Here is a 19,064-nt window from a genome sequence, read left to right on the forward strand (position 1 = left end):
TTTTTCTCATACCCCTTAAACATGACATGACAAGTGCACTGTGAAGAAGTCACTAAAGTGGGTATGTTGGAATGGAGGTCAAACCCTAGAAGAGAAAGCTGCAAAAACAAATAACTAGCAGATGGAAGATGAAGAAGAGAGAAGTGGAACAGTACAAAGCTCATTGTAAGGCTAATTCCTGCATGCTTGAATGTAACCATTGGATTCTACACAAAAACAAATGGAATCACTTCAAAGCCATGCAGTGGGGCTGTATCAAGAGGCACAGTTGTCACTAGTTTAGTTAGCATATGAATAAATAAATAAATGAGACCATGTACTGTTTGGGAACTATGTTGTTGTGCAAACATAATACATGATGTGTCATGATCTTTGACAAAAAAATTATATAAATTTTTTTTTTTAAAATAAAATGGAAAACCAATTGAGTCTATTGACACTCAAGGTGACAATATGGCAGCCCAAACAGTAGAAATAAACTCAACTCACCATGTCTTCTTTCAACAACTGTAAAATAATCAAGGATACTGTAACCACATGATGGTAAGTTGCTATTTTATTTGCTTAGGTGGGTGAAAAATCCCAATATCTTTAATTTTTTAATTTTTTAAATGCTTGCTCCATTGACCACCATGTCAAAAGACTAGAAAAATGAGTCAATTTATGAGAATGATGCTAGTAAATATAACAAAATCTCAAACAAATCACTCATAATTAGCATTCCTTTTCTGGAACTTGTTTTGGCTGTAAGAAAGAAAATGTTCAACATATATCCCACAAAATAGATTGGACCACATCCCATATTTGAAGTGGCCCCATTTGAAGACCTGCTGAGTTATTTAAAAATATGTGGACTAGTTGTATGATTAGCATGAAGGATAGTTTGCACACATATGAAGAATCTTATTGCAAAATTCTTGACTTAATTTCCTTCCTCTCAATAAGAAGCTGCAAGATTAACAACTCTCCACAAGATGATTTAAAATTGCTTGCCTTATCCTCTTTATTAATATTATTTATATCACCAAAAAAGTAAGAACGAGAGCAAGAATCAAAGTACACAGTTTAAGTAACCACACACATAAAAAGAGCTTTTTTATTTTTTATTTTTAAAGTATAGCTCTCTCACCCGCTGTGGCTTGTTCACACTCATTTCCATTTATCTCATGCTTTTAGAATGAACTTGTTACAAGATTTCAAAGTACTATTCACAGGTCTTATTCTTCTTCTTCACACACACACATACACACATATATATATATATATATATATATAACACTTTATTAAGCCAACAACCATATTGGTAAGATTTTTATTATACCTGCTATGCTACCCGTGTTAATGATGGGACTTCTGGAAAAACTGTGGACCAACTGCAAATGGGTTCCAACCGCTTGAAAAAACTCAATCTCTACTCAATTGAATCAAGCAATCCCATAATCACAATGGCCAATGGGTGAAAAATTGACTCTGCTCAACAATGTGTATTCATAGATATGTTCATCCAATCAAGCTCACACTTTGCCTTTGTGTATGTTATTATATTGACAAGCCCACCCACACTATTCAACTTTTGAGAATGTCCACCCAGCTGCCACTTCAAAGCCAATTCTTACACTCTGGGGCACCCTTCCCATGGCATCATTTCCCTTTGGGTACAATTATCAGAAAAAGTTAACCACAGAATCCAAGAGCAGCCCAGGGAAGGGAACAAGAAAAATTGAAAAAAGAAAAAAGAAGAATAATGAGAAGTAAACTCTCAGTGCTTTAACCTCTTTTTTTTTTTTTTTTTTTTTTTTTTTTCTGTCATGGAATTCCACTGGACTTGACAACAAAATGAGAAACCCATTAAGGTAGCCAACCCACTCCCCTCATTTCCAATTCATAGAGTGGGGCATTTCTATTTGCCATGTTACTTATTGTTGACCAAGTCTAACATCCATTGGTCTGAAATAGTTTGGAGGTTGGTTAAAATGATGTTAAGTTGTGAGTAATAAATAAAATTCATTGTACTCAAAAATGGGTATGTGTAAACTATTAATATAGATGGCAGTTGTTGATTGGTTAGGTGGAATAATACAGCATGATTAGGTGTCACACTTCAATTGATAGAATACGTAGGTGCCATACTTCACAGTTTTGTAAAAATTGGACTCTTGGTTTTGTAACCCACCTCTGGTCAGAATTAGGTTTTCATATATGTCAAAAATGAGTGAAAGAGAATCTTCAGCTAAAACATTTATATAAAATTTGTTACTGGTCCAAATTGTGTGAAAACACTTGGAATCCTCCTCATTTCTATTTCCCTACATGGGGATATTTTTTTCTTTTATTTTTACACTTACAGCAAACTTGCTGAAATGTTTAAGTTATTGAAAATGGGTTTACCTAAAAGGATGTTTCATTTTCCAGGGTGAACGAGGTCGAAGGGGTTGGCCAGCTGGACATACTAAGGGGTAGGTGGAGGTATGACGTGGCTTCAGGTTGCCTTTTTGTCAGTCGATAGTGCGGTGTGAACGAGGCCAGGTCATTGAAAAACCCCCCATTAAGTGAAGGACATTTATTTAAAACAAGTCTACGTATATTAAATATTTTAACAATATAATAAGATCCTGAAATCAAATGAATACATATTAACAAATGAATACAAATTAATAAATGAGTAACCCCTTTTGGAACGAAGGAAGTACAAAAGATGAACCTAAAACGGACAATCTCAGAATAGAAATTATTGGGGGCTCATTACCACATCAATCTTTTTTAATTTTTTGTTTATTATTTTTCTTCTTTTTAGTATTGTTATTAACAGTTAATGTCGTTGGAGCAATCTACATCAGATTCCGTCATGAATCTTTCGGGGAGAGGTTCCTCCAAATTGAATGCTTTGCATGAAACTGCATGAAATTCCGCCACTTGTTATATCCAAAAAGACATTTGTAATCGTCATAAATAAAAAGAATTGTCCCAAACAATGGAAGGATTTCATCAGTAGTATATGAATAGAAGTGTGAACAACTCACATCATTGTCTTACTTCTGATGCTACAGAACCAAATTGTAACCAAAGTGAACTAGAGTAGAGGTTGCTGCTTTCATGCAGTTTTTGTTCCAAGTTTATGGTCTAAAATTTCGAGTTACATTCTCTTTTAGACTGTGAAAAATCTTTACAGTAGAAGGTAGTTAAAAACTAGAGTTATTATCAACTTAATAATATTGAGTTTGTCAATTCATCTTATTCAAAACCAAACTTTCTTTTTAGCTTGTAGAGTAACTCCATGTTCAGAAGCAGTAGTGTATATTTAGGAATCTTAAATGCATTGTGTCAATTGCAGTCATCTACTCAAACTCATATTCAAGGAGGATGTGTTGTGGCTGAATCGTTGATTTTCACTCACTATTACATGCACTATAGACTCTATCTTACACTCTCTGCTCTAAATCTACACCCACATCGGATTACATTCGTCTTTAGGGACTATTTGCCTCAATAGCTTCCGTATTGTGAAGCCAGCGTCGCGTGTCTCGTTGCCGACTCCGAATCTGTGTAGGATCTCTCGCTCGAGGCCTTCAACGATCCATGTTTGCTTCTTCTTCTGCTTCTTTACGCTTTGCCTGGCATTGCGACCCAGCGTCAGGTAGTTGCTACATTGCGTTCGTATCCTGGTATTGCTCCAATCCAGGCTCAAAGTCCTACTTTGGTTCGTGGTTTGATAAAACAGATCGAAGTGAAAAGATGCGGGTGTGTCTCACCTGCAGCCCCACCGGAGGAGGCGTTGACGATTAACTCAGATACTAATCTTGCTTCCTGGTCCACATCAACTGCCCCCAACCCCAGTTTCCGCATACAGGATTTGCCGGACCTGGTGGTGAAAATTGTGAAGTCTCGGGAACTTGATCCGTATCAGAAATCTTATGCTTTGCTGTGCGGAAGGACTGCACGGAGGAAGCTACGGACCAGTACGAATCGAGGTTCGATGGACTGAATTACAGTGCAGCTTTCGAATCTTCAGTAGAGGCGATTGTTAGGATGGATTATCTATGTGGGATCATTCTCACATTGCGACTTGTATTGAGTTTGCAGAAAGCAGGTGTTGCGAATCAGCTCTATTTATGAGTGCTTACCCCACGCATACATTTACAGTGACAACTTCATTATCGAACCACGTGACAATAGCATGTACAGCGACAACTCCCAAGCAAAGATTTCAAAACATGACCCCTCCACTTTGAAAATCCATACACTGCTCATGAAGGATACATGGAGTTTTTGAAATTCCACATTTGAAGGAAATTCTACCCTTGTCACACAAGATTTTGAGTTTTGCACCCTTATTTTCTCTACATATATGAAAATAGATAAGCCGATCTTCCTGATAAGAGATGCTAGAAACAGTGAAAATGGAACACACAGCATCAACTTTTCCCGGAAGCAAAAACATGGGCTCAACACATTTAGGGCATTCAGAATCAGGCCCTAGTCTAAAATCAAAATTATAAAAATAGATACTTGAAAGGAAGGTTCCTTAAGATCACAATGCATAATGTTTAGATCGTTTTGATTAAACACAATCGACGCTTTAGTCAACGCACGGTACAATTCTCTTTCGTTAAAATTTTACAATCACGTAAACTCAATCATGTGATTTTTGTATTTGAAAAAAAGCGTACCACGAAAATAAATTAATAATAAAACATGAATGTAACATGGAATAATAGCAACTAAACAAAATACAACAAAAGCTGTAGCACTCCTTTAAAATGCTTCAGGAATCATTTTTTACAGTTGGGTGTCTGTAGCAATGTGGGATGAAAATATGGGTGAGTAAGAATGAAGCCAAGGATGGAGGTGGGATGCTACAGCATAGAGCTTGCTGTGCAAAGGCATGCTATGAGGCCTTGAGGAAACTGAATAAGTCAAGCCATTCAAAGCCCATGCTGGCTTTCTTGGCATGGCCAAAATGTTCATGCACCTTTGACCCCATGATCTCTGTGGGCTCACTAGTCATACTTAGTTTGTATTCATGACAGGACAATAAGGGGTTCTCTTTTTTATATATTTAAATAATCTCTACAAATACTCACTTCAACCATTTTTACATTTGGTGTCCACTTAAATGCAGATACTAGTTTTACTGTCTGTTTTTGTGAGTTTTTGGCATCTACTTGGACATATCACACACTATTAAAACGCGTTTATATATATTTGATAACTTTCATGTCATATACAAACTAAAAATTGGAGTTTGGTCGACAAGCCAAGGTTGAAATTACCTAAACAATTGTATAATCACTGTTATATCTTCTCAAACTGTCAATTTTGTTTACTTTTGACAATTAGGGATATTCTCTTCAACAAAGTTCAAATTGACTAATGCCAATTAAGAGAATTGTTAATCTAACCCCACCAGAAAAAAACCTATGTATGTATATATATATATATATATATATTCTCATGACCGATCTAAAGATTCTATTCAAATAACAAGTATTAGACATCTTCTTTTAAACAATCTGATTACAATGTGTATCAATCTGAAAAATGATCGATACCCACAAAACCATTCTAACAAGGAAAGCAGAGCAAGACTAACGAAATTCATTCACGCTATTCATAAAACCTAAGGATCAACATCCCACGCATACAAACATCTCAATTACCTGAACAATATGATAAAGCTTGCAGTTTGCTATCGTCTATGTCGCACTGAAGATGGCATTCGGTTGCCAGAGTTTCCACACGTCATCTCAAACCAAAACTTTTGCATTTACCATCCTGCACAAACACGAACGGAGAGCACAATCCACGGAGCTCGGGAGAAAAATCCCCCACCCTAATTTGCCACAGTAGGGGACTGTAAACCCAATTTAGCCGCGCGTAGACTGCCCTTCAATCGACCGGGTCTGTACTCAAGTCTGGGGAGGTGGAGGTGGAGGGCATCGCCTCAGCTCGTCTTTCCCATGCAGATTCCTCGTGCTCCTCTCTCGTTGGAGATCACCCTTAAATTAAGACAGAGTCCAACAATCTACTCTGTCTCGTAGGGGGCTCCCCGGGAACTTTCAAGAATCAGCCGTGGAGTTGCAGCTTACCGATTTTCGGCATGGCGACGCGGCAGGCTAGTGATCGTCGATCCGGCGATGTGGGTTCCGATCGAGAAGTAGCAAGGACATTTCCGCCCCCTAGTAGTTACATGGCGGTGCTATAGCTGCTGGATTTGAATATGACGGTGTAGGCATGGTTTCTAAGTTTGAGACTGTGGTGCGTGTGTTTCGGAGACTGATCGATAATCGGGTGGGGGCCACATGGCCCTCTGTACAGTGGGCAGAGATGGTGTCAGAAGGTATGAGATCGGCTCGGATGGTGTGTCCGGCTGCACCAGAGCATTTGGTGGGGGGTTCAGTCAATTTGGCACCTGGGTGTTGGCTTGTGGTTACCACTGACGTGGTAGCGTGGTAGTTTGTCGATGTCTATCGAACGCGGCTCGGCGCAAGAAGCAAGCCGGATCTGTGAACGCTCATGTCAACCTTGAGTCCCGTAAAGTTCTGTGCGTGTTCGGGTCTTCAGCATGTTAAGATGCGTTAGCAATGTTCACTGATGATATTTGGGAGGGGTATCCGTGTAGCACTCAGTACATAGCCGTTGACGAGGATCAGGTCGGGAGAGGTGTGTCAGACGCTGTGCAGAGCTTTGTGAGGTTGCTGTGTTTGATCGTTGATGTAATGCCGGGTCAGTGAAGAGGGCATTAATTGTGTGGAGTGCGTCTGAGTGTTGATAAGGGGAACATCACTTGTGACACGAATGCAGGCATTTTGCGAGAGTGTGTCGGCAGTGGTTTTCCTGGAAGAGATGAACAGCACTTAAGAGCGAGGAGACAGAAAAGCGAAGCCAGGGGTGTTTTGTGCGAGTGTTATGAGCTTCGCCTTCCGTCGTTGACTGACTTCATAGCCCCCACGATAACGGTCGATTTTTGTAATGAATTCCACGAATGGCATCTGGATGTAGTTGTGGGAGCTTGCTTGACGGAAGTAATTCTAGCAGGCAAACAAGTTTGCATTACACTTAAAGAGTTTCGTGATTTGGACACAGTCTCGAGCAGCGATGATGAGCGACAGCTTGTGTGAAGCGCAGTCACTGATCCTTGTCTGCAAGTAGAGGGGAGTGTGTTTCGACCGGAGCGAATGCAAATTGTCAATAGCTGTGGACGCGTAGCTTGGTAGCACTTGTTCGAGTGTTCAAAGAAGCCAATAGAAGGCAGAACTCGTAGTCGGGTTCCTGATAAGATGCTCGGGGATCTTGAATGTGACTAGGCTTTAAGATATCTACCTCTTCTGTTGCTGCATATGATTACGTCGTCAAGCATTGGATAGCAGGGCTGAACTTCTGGTGAAACCGTCGAAATGCATTTTACCAAGTTTGATGATTTTTAGTGAACATTTCCTAGACACTTGTTGGGTCCAAAACCGTCGGGTGTATTATTTGTAAGGCGTTCCAAAGGGTTGGGTCATCTGTGGAAGAGAATGGGCAATTGCCATGCGGTCGACCCCGTGTGTGCGACTGTGGAGCACCCTAATGGCAAAGTGGAGAAACTCTACTTCTCGTCCTCAGCTCAGCAATTGATGCTGCAGTATCCCGGACACTATGTGGCGCTTGTATCGCCCCCACCGACGCCTATTGCTGATTGTCCGGCACATGTGAAACGAAAACTGAAGCTGCTACCGCCGGGTACCATGTTGAACATTGGCTCTTGCTACCGACTGGTATCGTTTGAAGGTTTGTTCTCGAACTCTTGGCTTTACTAGTTTTCAGTGCAGTCATTTGTTGCGAGAGAAGGGAATGTTTCTTAGCATTTCTCAGTTCTCAGCGTTCCTTGCCTGTGATGACGAATATTGATCTTTTCGTGACCGAAAGTTTAGATTACGAATATTGTGAGAAGTTCATTGAGTTTCGACACCATTGCAATAATTCCTTCACACTTCCATATCTTGTGAATTATTCTTATAAACCTTTTATGATTCCATTTTGATATTTTCTGTATCAATCTGTGGTGCAGATGTTTTGTCAGAAATGTCTGACAAAGGCGCCATCACTCATCAAGTGCACAGGAAGAGAAGCTCCCATTCAGGCACCACTGTCTCCAAACATCAACCTTCACCTATCCAAGTGAGCTCCTAACTGAAGCCTAATGCATTGCACTTTTGCTACCCCATCGCAATCAAACGGTCTTTTCGTTGCACGACATCCATGTAAATTCTAACCTTAACCAAACCCATTTTGCGCTCTAGTCTACGCAAGTGTTAATGGAGCAGTCGGACGTCAGAAGGTCTGCTGTGAAACAAATCAACCAACTGCGAACGATGTTGTCGAAGTCCTTCGCTTCACAAAAGGTTTGTCACAAGTCGAAGATGACCCACTGCGTAGGTTTGTATGAAGATTAAGTGTTTTCACGTTTTCTGCTCCTGACATGTTTCAAGGAAAGGTCAACTGACACTGACGAAGCGGTTGTTTGATCCTCTTAGGAAAACATCGCTGAAACTTTGACTTCACCAGCGGCACCTGCTCCACTAAATTATCCATCCATGCAATCCCCGCTGCAGTCCCTACACCCAGTATACCGAGGAGGAGCATGGCGGCCCAGCCTCCAAAGTATTGCTGAAAGAGGCCGATGATCACAAGACTTGTATGTCCTTTCTTTGTACAGAACTCTTTTTCGTGGCATTGCAGGATCCTCTCATGCACTGCTTACCGTTAGCAATGTCGCATTGCTGGTCGAGCGTGTGAGACTTATGGCCATCTCGCAAGATTTATTTACGAGTTGTAAAGAGGTAGTTCCACTGGGTTGATCGTTTGGCTGGTAGGGGAGGGGGGGGGGATACGATTTTCTAAGATATAACTACCTGTTGTGATTATATGAATCCGAAATCTATTGTGTGATATAATTGCGTAGTCGAAGCAAGTGATGGGTCACGTTCGAGCATGGCTGTATCAAATTTGTAGCATCTTCCCTGATAAGCCAACGACTGGGCACTAATTTTGTTTTCAGCACTCTTTGCACTACTCTAAACCTTAAACAAGTGACCGTTACTTGCTCTAAGAAGCCACGCACATCTCGCAGGCTTGACAATTGGTCGTGTTATCTTTGCTGATTCTCCATTTTCTTCATGCTTCGTAAGCTTGAGGAGGGATTGCGTCGTTTCTGTCGTACACACAAAAAAAAAACTACTCTCAATCCGAGTATTCATTGAGCAAGCGTATATCACACATCTTAATGCAAGCTCCTGTCATGCGATTCGTAGTGTGTTAAATCAAAGGCGGACTTCTGGTCTTTCGCCCTTGACAGAGAATCAATAGGAGGAAAGAATCCTTGTATCTTCGGGGACCGTCGACCCAGCGGTTGTAACGGTTTGTTTATTGGATTAACTAATCTACAGTTATGCCCCTGGAGCTAACGACGCTGCAACTGAAACATTATCATTCTGGTACCGCTCCAGCACCACTTGGTTCCCAGTGTATTCCAAGCACTCATTGACACCCAGCTTGCTGCGCCTCCCAACCTGAGAATTCCTTTGATTAGGACTGAATTGAAGTATTTGCAAGCATGAGCGATCTGATGAAGAAAAAGAGCTTCACCCATTTTGCATTGCAGAAGTGTTGCCAGACACGCAGGGTTTTGTTGACGATGCCGATGGGTGGTATGTGTGTGAAGCCTCGGGTCATAAGACGCCCAGAAGAGAATGGTTTTTCACTTTCGAGGAGGTTCCAGAGGACGAATGGTCTGTCGAGGAGCTGAATGGTAGCCACGACGGGGTCCGTGGCCGAGGCAACATCAGGATACAGCGGAGACTGGGGCTGAAATGGGAAGATGGCGTCCTTGAGAACGTCTTGTACACGCCTGCTTCGCGGAAGAATTTATTCTCTCTTAGGCGAGCGTTGAAGCAGGGAAGCTCAGCAAGCTTTGGTGGAAACGAGTTCACCTTGAGAAACAGCGAGTGGACCCCGACGCTCACTGGAAATGGGTACGGCGGCCCCTACAAGCTCTGTGTGAAGGTTTTGCCACAGAATTGTCCTGCTAAACCACGAATGACCCCGAAATGAAGGTTTTACAAAAGATTACAGTCTAAGAAGACCAGTCACTGAAAATTTAAGAATCGCGCGAACAACATTCGTATCAACATTGCAACGCAAAATTCGAATAAGCGGGGGCATCGAACCAAAGCCCAAATGCTTCCTATCTTCATCTCAGCAGGCATACGTTGAATCATTTAATTCTCTCTGAAGGATCCATTCGTAGGTTAGAATAGGATTGGTAAGAGAGAGCAAGTAACAATGACATTGAGCACAAGATTCATCGAGACATGGCGTCATTGAAGTAAATGAGAGAATTGTTCAACTTCAGTTTCTTCACTAACGACATACATTTGGCTTTTATGTACAAGGCCACGAAAACCACCCACTGTAGCGTCCAGGCCGTCGATTTTCAAGATAAGATCTGAGCACTTCTAGGGAACTTTTCGATCATCTTCTAAACCCTAATCTAGACAGTTGCACGCAAATTGCATCCCTGGAGTGGAGCCAAAGATGGCACACATTTTTACAGTGATTACTGAGGCATTATTTCGTAAATTCGTGATCCTCAGATGTCGATAATTTGTACAACTTTCTAAGGAGCTTTGCAGCCAGCTCGAAGACTAGCTACGACAGAACTTTACAAAGGGAGTTGTCGCGAGGTAGCCAGTCTCGGAAGGTGACCATGCAATCGGAGCCTGCAGGAGCCAGGGGCATGATCTGGTTGTAAGGAACAGAAGAGCCAACAGTTTGGAACTGACTTATCGCTGATTCCATGGCCATCCTCATCATATCCTCGTCCTGTTCCTGTATTACATCGGCTACAGTTTGAAACGAATCCATTCCACCAGTACTTGTCCAATCCCACGGATCAATCGATGGTCCCTGCACACACATTTTCAGTTCCCGTGAGTAGACCGTAACGCTGATTTATGAAAAAGAATAGCAATTAGCATGAGAGCTTCAAAAAGTGGGCTTATAGACAACCTTGCAGCACTGCAGATAGTGTTGATTGGCCGCGCTCTCTTCAACAGTACCTGGGAGGATTTTAGTTCCGTACCAGGAATCATCATCTGTCGATTCTACGAGAACATATCTGCATCCCACACAAGATGAAACGTTATGTTTTTGTTTTCTTTTTTCTTTTTTTGAAACATGATGAAAATTAATGACCTCATCTCGACGAACATCCGGCGCAGACGGTTCTTTTGAGGAATTCGTTTTACCTTGCAAAGAGCTCTTCCTCACCAGAAGGGCATAGATTCGTAAGCCAATCTAAGTCCTCTAATTCCTTCTTTGTTTCCTTCACTTTGGCTGCGTGCGCTTCTGCAACTTGCTCAGTGTGTGACTTGCTAGGTGATGTCCCCTTTTCGGGCCTTCGCTGGCCGTAGAGCCAATTTGGGCTTTTCAGCTGCACCTCCCTGAATGAAGACCATACCACAATGTTTAAGTAGAAAAAACTCAATGGATTGTTGTAAAACGATAAAAAAACAAAGTTATAAAAATTAAACAATGATGAACAAAAGGTGACACAAAACGGTGAACTTACGCAGCATCTCTTGCAACCCCTCTTAATGCGACTTCGGCACCTTTTGGGCCAGTCTCTGTATATAAGCGCACGTTTGTAACTGGCCCACAGATTTGCTGAAGCTTATCGAATGATGTCATCTTGAGTCGGTGAAAATCTAGCCGACAAGGTGATGTTGCATACAATTTGTTCTTTCTAGAATTTTGAGAGCTAAGTGTCAAGGCCTTATCACTGATTCTTTTAGCCAACTTTCTGCAACAGCATCCGTTGATGTTAACGATAATTGATGAAAGCATTACACAATGCAGTGAATATTAGTATGAGATCATGCGAAGTTCTGATTCCTGATACTTACTTATTATCCTCACTGCCAAATTCTTCCCCTCGACCTCCAACATGCAAATAGTAGTCCGATTCCAGATCCCACAAAGCCGGCTTTCCTTCTTGAGGTTGAAAGTGGCCCAGAAATCTGACGAAAAAAATTCAAGCACTCATCCATTAGGGACAACCGTCCCTTTCGTAAGTTGATCTTGACTTAATTTTGAGAAGGGATTTATTGATCATGTCGCATGGGAATTCACCTCACATGAGCAGAAAAGAAATAAGCATCTGGAAGTTTTGGAGCATGGAACAGAAGACTAGACATCCGTCGAAATTTCACTCGAATCACAGTTATCATAGCCTGCCGTGAAGAGCGAAAACGTACAAGTTCATAGCATCCTGTTTTTCACCGTCGGTGATGGTGTTGCTGTAGTAACGTCTGATAGACTTCAAGAACTCTTGTGATTGGGTGGTGGCCTTCCACTTTCCCTGCCTCTCTGGGAATACCTGCAACCATTCACTTCAATTTATAAATAATTGCAACTTCTGCTCAGGACACATTTTATCTCCGTAATATTGTAGTGTAAACTACCACCACGGCTTCTGTCATATTCTGACAAACACGAGGTATGACGGATAAGGAACAGAGCCAGCTTACGTAATTATGAGCCTCGGAACCACCATACTGAAGTGCCAGAGAATCACCCATGTTTTGATACATGTCCATAAGGCAAGCTGCTACCCCACAGTCTGGATCCAATTTTGGGACATCCATCAAGCCAACAGCTTGGAGCTGGCGGCCAAGAGCTTCCAAGCCGTAAGCATATTGGGCAACGTTAGTGCGGTCAAGGCAATCTATGCAGTTCGTTCTGAGAACACCGTTCTGATAGAATGGCTCGCTTGCCTTATCGATGACGGGAGGTTTAGGCTCAACCTCTTGAAAAATAAGTCTCCCATTCATGCTGCTGTTGCCTACAGCGGAGAACAATTTGCCTAGGTCCAAGGATAGTTGCCGACTCCCCATGTCCAATGCTAGACGACGATCTGACGACAGATCCAGGGACAAGGTTCTGTCTCTCAAGGGAGACAAGTTCCTACCAGTCCCAATCCTGCTTAGAACAATAAATTAGACTAAAATCTAGAACCCCTGGAAAAAATGACACAAAGGATAACATATTGTAGATCGACTGTTAAAAGAAACCTCCTTGGACATCTAGACTAAAGGATTCAGATAATAAAACTGATTCAAATAGATCATATGCAACAATTAAAGATGACAACTTACGATGGGGCAGTTTGAAGAATGGGTAATTGTGGTTTCCGTTTCGAGATGAAAGTTTTGCCACTGTAGTAGAATCCTGTTAGATCAAGTGCATCAGCTGCCACCCCCCCCAGAACGGCCAGTACATTGGCGGATTTGCTGCCACTGAAACAACAGAGTTGAGTAAGCCTTCATCCTTATTGAAAAAAATTCAAAAAAATAAAAATTGGCATGAAATAGTTCGAAATATAAGTTCTAAAACTAGCCATACGTCTCCTACACTAAGTGGGGTATACTTGGAGAAAAAGATACTTAGAGCATTAATTGCAAGAAAGTCCGATGCCGTCCTTGACCAGATGGAAGATCTGAAGGCAGTTAATGACATCGTCTAGGAATCGAATTAATCCTTTGGCGGCACAAGCATGCGCCCGACTTTTTGTGAAATAACTTTCTTTTTTCATATGAGAGTGATTTGGCGTTGCATGAACTTTAGGAGATACGTGTTATACGCACTACAAATTAGACAATGTCATTGTAAAACGAAGCGAAGCACATAGAAAATGAATGAACCTTTTAGCAAATTTGTGGAAATCCCAGTGTATGAACTGTAGGCGCCTTTCCTCGGGATACATTTGATTCAGGTACCCCACCGCGTTGGCAAATTCTCTTCGCAACATCATTTCACGGGGCCGTTTCTCTACTGTCTACACAAACACGGAAAAATCACGTCAGCGGATGACCAGAAAAAACAGTAAGTGACATTTGCAGGATGTCGTAGTTATGGTACACATTTGACCTTACATGAGCATTAAGGGAATCATAGCTGTGTGTAAGGTTGTCTACCTTGATGAGACTTAGAACAATAACAGGATTCCCATATCTACTTGCAAGGTCGTCAAAGTGAAGCTTGGTAGCATGGTAAACGGGATCAAATCTCTGCACTGCCCATTTCATTAACCAACGTAAGGAAAATCTTTCGGATACGTTCACTTTTTGCTTTACGCAAACGCGCTACATTATAAACGCAGATTGTGACGATTTCGGGTGCATTTATCATTCACAACACTGCAGTTTAAATCGAGTCTAGACCCGATCCACAACCCCAATTCGAGATCAATTGGTTCGTTAGTAACAGCCTCTTCAACAATCTGTTGGTGTAGGGAACAGAATGCAGTATTCAGGCTGTTATCCAAGAATTAGCACAAGCTCAATCTGATAACAGGATGCAGACAGGAAAAATGACTTGATTAGTTGCAGTGATCGTAATCATGCGATTTACGCAGATGCACCGAGCATAGAGGCAGATGTTACTTACAGATAATGTCAGGCTTTGGACTGAGTCGAGACATTTCCTGGGACCAGAATAATGGAATGGAGCCTCGATGTTGCACTACAGAGCTAATTTGTCCAGTGCATGGGTCAATTCCCACCTCCTCATTCGAGACCACTTGCTCTGTTTCGACATCGTTTGCCACTCGACCTTTGTCATTGACGCCTCTCTTCAAGTACCTGCACTGCCCAGTTCGCTTTAATGATGGTAATAGAGGGCAATTCGACGCATGCACTCGGACAGAACTTCACATCATACAAAAATCAACGACTGTTAAAAAATTTGAGCAGATAAGGGTGCCTGGGTTGCTTCTTTTGCAGAACAATTACCGTGTGCCAGCGAAGTGCCTGGATCGCCTTGCAATAAGTGTGATGACAAAAATGCGCCCAAATATTGAGAGTCGTGTCTGCGAAATTGTTTCTCCAGGCAACGATTAAACTTCCCGCAGTGTTGCTTCTGCGTTCCTTTCACAGGAACGGAAACCCAATCATGGAACTCTTACTAATTTGAAAAATCACCCTTGCAGTTTTGCGTATCTAGATTAATATGGTTGGATATGGCTAAAATCATAGAAACAAACGTTACAAACTCAGGTATATACCTGCTCGAAGAATCCATGGACTAGAGCAACAATCCACCGAGTATTCTTCAGGGACTTCCGAATTCCACTTGTGAGGAAAGCATTCCAAACGAACATGTTCTCATAAGGCATTTGATTCTCGCCCAGTGCTTTCACATTGGCCTGCATGGTCCGCATGATGGGGTAGGTATAGCTGAAGTAGAAGTCTTTCGTAAGATCCACACCTCCCAGCAGTTTCTTGTATCTGTGAGGGCAAAAGCCAGAGGATTGAGCTCGCATATCCGGTATCGCTGAACTAGTTACAGGCAAAAGCTTAGTGACAATCCTTTCTTTAACTAAGTGTATTCTTACAGTTCATACATTCAAAACCAAAGAAAATGTGGGATCTTCTTGTGATGTCCATAGCTGGCTTGTATCACTCTCAGTGTGAAGGCAGACCACTTTCGTAAGTTCGAAAGAGAGAAGAAGAAAACCTTAGTTCCACCTTCGAATGGGAGGCTTCAGTTTGCACAGTAGAGTGCGGGACGGTGATAAGCTGGCTTTCGTCAATGCAATAGATTGCATGCCCACATAGTGTCCCAATCCGTCGACGCCTTGTCACAAGAATCATGTAGTGGGACTCCATGAACTTGATGAACCCTAAGCATGACACAAGAGGTAAGATTTAGAATTCACGACACGATATTCTTCGACTTTTTTGAGGATCAACAGTGTCAAGATCAAGTGACATACCGACAATGCCATAAGCTTGGGTGACAAGGTTGAGACCACCACTGGACTTATTTCCTTCAGCAACGCGTGCCAGCAGCAACTTGATCTCCGCCTCGGTGTAAATCGTGGGGTCTTCAAGCATGCTGAGATCGGAGGGTTCCGAGCGGTCGATCTTCAGCACTTGCCAGTGCTGCTTTTTCTTGTCCCTCCCCACTAAATAGAATTTCTGGCAAATAGACGGCAACCAATACATCCGAGTGACAACTTGTTCAACTCGTTTCTGCGTTTGACGCACTTCCGTATTGGGATCATGAAGACTGAGTAGCAAAATCACTTTTTTCATACACGTCCCACCGTTTGCTGTCACACACCTCTACTTTCTCTTGCAAAATAAAACCAACAACGAAGGATTCCAGCTGTATAATCTCTAATTTTTTTACGGGTGTGATCGCGAGAAGTAAAACCTTTCAGTATGGATGTGTACAATTTCGTAGGTAAAAAAAATTCAATATCCAGATATAAGAATCAATTTTAAAGAAAACTTCGTGAGGGACAGAAGCTTGTGGAATGGTCGGTAGTGGAATCAAGCTTACGAGCGAACCTGCGAGACAGTGATGGCAGAGAAGAATACATACCGCGCGTGTCTCATAAAGCTTGAATTTCTCAAGGGAGTAGCTCTGTGGATCCACATCCTTGTTGCTCTCCACTAATGGCTTCGGACTCGTAATTGTTGGGGGAGCCATAGCTCCTCACCTGACTGCCTTCCGCCTCTCCTCCTCGCAGTTCTATAAGCCTCTCAGAATTCCGCTACAAATTCCAGTGGTTCTTGAAAGCGCCATGGCTCAGCTGCAGCAAAGCTGAGCTATCAGCCCAAAACCTTCCAACTTTTGCGACCAGACATAGCGCGTCGTTCTTTACCATTCTTCATTCTTGCAGTATTGAGCACCGAAAAAATTCCTGTGAACTTCAAGAAGGCACCATTAACCATTCTGCCACCGATGATCCAGTACAAACACGTTAGGCTTATCGCCTCTCCGAGAGTCCCACTAGAATTACCTAACCCCAGAAGCAGCTCATGACGTTGCAATTTGACTTCGTCTCGTGTCCCATGACCACAGCCGGTCGGTCAACTCACCGGGAAACCATTTCTGGTATTCAGACAGCAATGGATCTCAGGAGTACAACTGCACCAACCAACTACACAGTTCCCAAAGCGTCCTAACGAGAGAAGAATCATGGATCAGAGAATCTGCACTACCTCCTGCTCCTCGAAACTATTACAGAAAGATCACCATGCATCTCCCAACCCCAACGTGCACATTGGGCCTGCCGTAGTTCCATGCTGTTGTTAACCTTCACTGCTCAAAAACCGAAAAGGCGAAATGGACGAAGAGCATCACTCGACAGCTTACGCACATTTGGTTATGAACTTGCAGCAGCTGCCAATACGATTCGCTTCGGGAGGCACATCCTCGCAATCTCATCTGCCATACCTCTCTCACCTTCTGGCTCACTATCGCGCCAGGCCTAATTTCTCACCAAACCCCATTACATCACCCTCCCCAATCAATCATTCCAGAGGCGAACCTCCCACACACATTCCTCCCTCTTACCGCCAGCTGCTTCACCAAGCAAAGCAATCAATACAAAACCAATACCATGGGAAACTTTCGCCACACAACACCTCATACACTCAAAAAAACCAATTTAACCCCACCTTCCTCTCTCTCTCTCTCTCTCTCTCTCTCACACACACACACACACTGCCAATGCATCGAGCAGCGTTATCCTCACTCATCGCAACCATCATCACACCCAACCTCTACGTCGTCTTCCCCCTTCGAAACCCAAACTTGCACAAAGCACATCGTCCTCTGCAGTTATGGATATCACGTCCAAACCTGCCATTCTAATCTGCAGCATGTGTTGAGTAAAATGGAAGTGGCACTATGACAAAGAACGCCACCAAATTCTAACTACATTCTTACAAAGTTACAGCTCTCTGTCTGCCCATTTCCAGACTCCCTGAGATAATTTTAGCCTTTCTTTGCCTCCGTGCGTTTGGATTGTTGTTGGTTTTTTTCTCCCCTCAAAGCTCGGATGCCGAGGATCCGCTCACGACCCTGACGGCTCCAGTGTCCAGGCTACTCATGCCACCTTTACAGTCCGTCGCTGATTCGTTGCCTCCATCGCTTGTTCTTCACTCTCTCAAAAAGCCTTTTCCTTTAAACAACCCCAAAAAGCTGCAGTGGGACGGATTGACCTTGCACAGATGAACGTACTTCAACGAATAGATGTTTTCTGCTCATTATCATTCGTGGACCTGGAAAGAAATACCGAAGAAAGCCTGGACGATGTAGGGCGAGCAGGGGGGACGTGGATGATGTAAATCCATCCACGTTCATCCAACATCATTCGTAAGTGTGAGAGAGAGAGCTGGGTAACTTCACCAGGTCCCTCTCTAACCCTAGAAAGTAGAGAGCTAGATGCTGAATGGTTTGAAAGTGTCTGCCATTTTGAGTTACGAATGTTGCATCTGGGAGTTGTCTTGGCCTGACTGGACAAGGTGAGAGACTGTTACAGAGGATTTTGGGGATTCATATTGACCTGGGAAACCTCACAACCTTAATTGCACTTTTGTACAGAGTTTGACCTGTTTCTCTCGCTCTCTCTCTTACACTCTCTTTTGGGGACTTGGCATACATTGTTGGGGTCTCTTCCAAATAAATTATCATCCAATTGTCACTTGATTTCTCTCAAGTATTCATCCCTCTGGCTCTTGACATCATTGGCTTTTTGGATGCAGATCTCCTCACAGTTGCTCTTGGAAAGTTTTAATCATAAAAATAGAAATAAAACAAACGAAATGAAATAAAAATACAACCACAAAAACTTTTTTGTAATGCATTCTCTTTGAAAACCAACCCCACAATTTTGAGTACCAGCGCTATATGTAGAGTGATTCAGGGTCCAAAAAAAGAGGCTATTTTTGTCTCAAAGGATCAATGTCCACCCTGGATTCTGTCCACCATTGCCTCCACCCCTAGTCTGGTAGTGGTTTTGCACCACAAATTGTAGACCATAATAATGTGTGTTTTTTTGGACCGTTTCAAGTCACTTTGCTTAGAGTTAAAGAATCTTTGCCAGGAGCTACAGGATTGACAAATTCTCAATAGGCCAATTCCTTGGGCACTAGCTAGAATCATAAACACCTTCAGCATGGCTTTAAATAGACTTGAGGATCCCCAGAAGCACAGACAGAAATGAAAACAGA

At 42.5% G+C, this 19,064-nt stretch overlaps 2 protein-coding genes across 4 annotated transcripts; one reads left to right on the plus strand and one right to left on the minus strand.

The window, feature by feature from the left end:
- The first annotated feature begins 6,385 nt into the window (after positions 1–6,385).
- On the plus strand, positions 6,386–9,036 carry LOC112292400 (uncharacterized). Its single transcript, XM_024540833.3, has 4 exons — positions 6,386–7,767; positions 8,048–8,157; positions 8,280–8,381; positions 8,514–9,036. Exons 1-4 carry the CDS (start codon positions 7,515–7,517, stop codon positions 8,661–8,663), a joined length of 615 nt encoding a protein of 204 aa, XP_024396601.1. The 5' UTR covers positions 6,386–7,514; the 3' UTR covers positions 8,664–9,036.
- Positions 9,037–10,358: 1,322 nt separating this feature from the next.
- Positions 10,359–17,783, minus strand: LOC112292399 (phosphatidylinositol-3-phosphatase SAC1). Of its 3 annotated transcripts, none has more exons than XM_090256182.1 (17): positions 17,049–17,723; positions 16,426–16,747; positions 15,812–16,016; positions 15,553–15,718; positions 15,101–15,323; positions 14,829–14,905; positions 14,485–14,678; positions 14,013–14,110; positions 13,740–13,873; positions 13,194–13,334; positions 12,567–13,017; positions 12,294–12,415; positions 11,943–12,056; positions 11,609–11,839; positions 11,286–11,480; positions 11,047–11,155; positions 10,359–10,944 (listed from the first exon to the last, which is right to left on the minus strand). In XM_090256182.1, the coding sequence occupies exons 2-17, from the start codon at positions 16,531–16,533 to the stop codon at positions 10,687–10,689; spliced, it is 2,826 nt and encodes a 941-aa protein (XP_090112308.1). In that variant the 5' UTR covers positions 16,534–16,747; positions 17,049–17,723; the 3' UTR covers positions 10,359–10,686. The 3 variants fall into 3 exon arrangements, with proteins under 3 accessions (XP_090112308.1, XP_090112309.1, XP_024396600.1); XM_090256183.1 differs by having other exon boundaries at positions 17,207–17,701; XM_024540832.3 differs by having other exon boundaries at positions 16,426–17,783.
- Between the last annotated feature and the right edge of the window lie 1,281 nt (positions 17,784–19,064).

The sequence above is a fragment of the Physcomitrium patens genome, chromosome 15 (assembly GCF_059467195.1).
Source record: "Physcomitrium patens ecotype Gransden chromosome 15, ASM5946719v1, whole genome shotgun sequence".
In the NCBI taxonomy this organism is placed as follows: domain Eukaryota; kingdom Viridiplantae; phylum Streptophyta; class Bryopsida; order Funariales; family Funariaceae; genus Physcomitrium; species Physcomitrium patens.

What these genes read in the sequence shown, in the direction of transcription:
- LOC112292399 (XM_024540832.3), bottom strand. Translation starts at nt 16,533, where the DNA reads ATGGCTCCCCCAACAATTACGAGTCCGAAGCCATTAGTGGAGAGCAAC. An exon ending in ATTCTTCAAACTGCCCCATC is followed by an intron (nt 13,018 to 13,193) that starts GTAAGTTGTCAT and finishes TGTTCTAAGCAG; the next exon opens with GATTGGGACTGGTAGGAACT. An exon ending in TTTGGCAGTGAGGATAATAA is followed by an intron (nt 11,840 to 11,942) that starts GTAAGTATCAGG and finishes ATGCTGTTGCAG; the next exon opens with AAAGTTGGCTAAAAGAATCA.
- LOC112292400 (XM_024540833.3), top strand. Translation starts at nt 7,515, where the DNA reads ATGGGCAATTGCCATGCGGTCGACCCCGTGTGTGCGACTGTGGAGCAC. An exon ending in CCGACTGGTATCGTTTGAAG is followed by an intron (nt 7,768 to 8,047) that starts GTTTGTTCTCGA and finishes TCTGTGGTGCAG; the next exon opens with ATGTTTTGTCAGAAATGTCT. An exon ending in AGTCCTTCGCTTCACAAAAG is followed by an intron (nt 8,382 to 8,513) that starts GTTTGTCACAAG and finishes TGATCCTCTTAG; the next exon opens with GAAAACATCGCTGAAACTTT.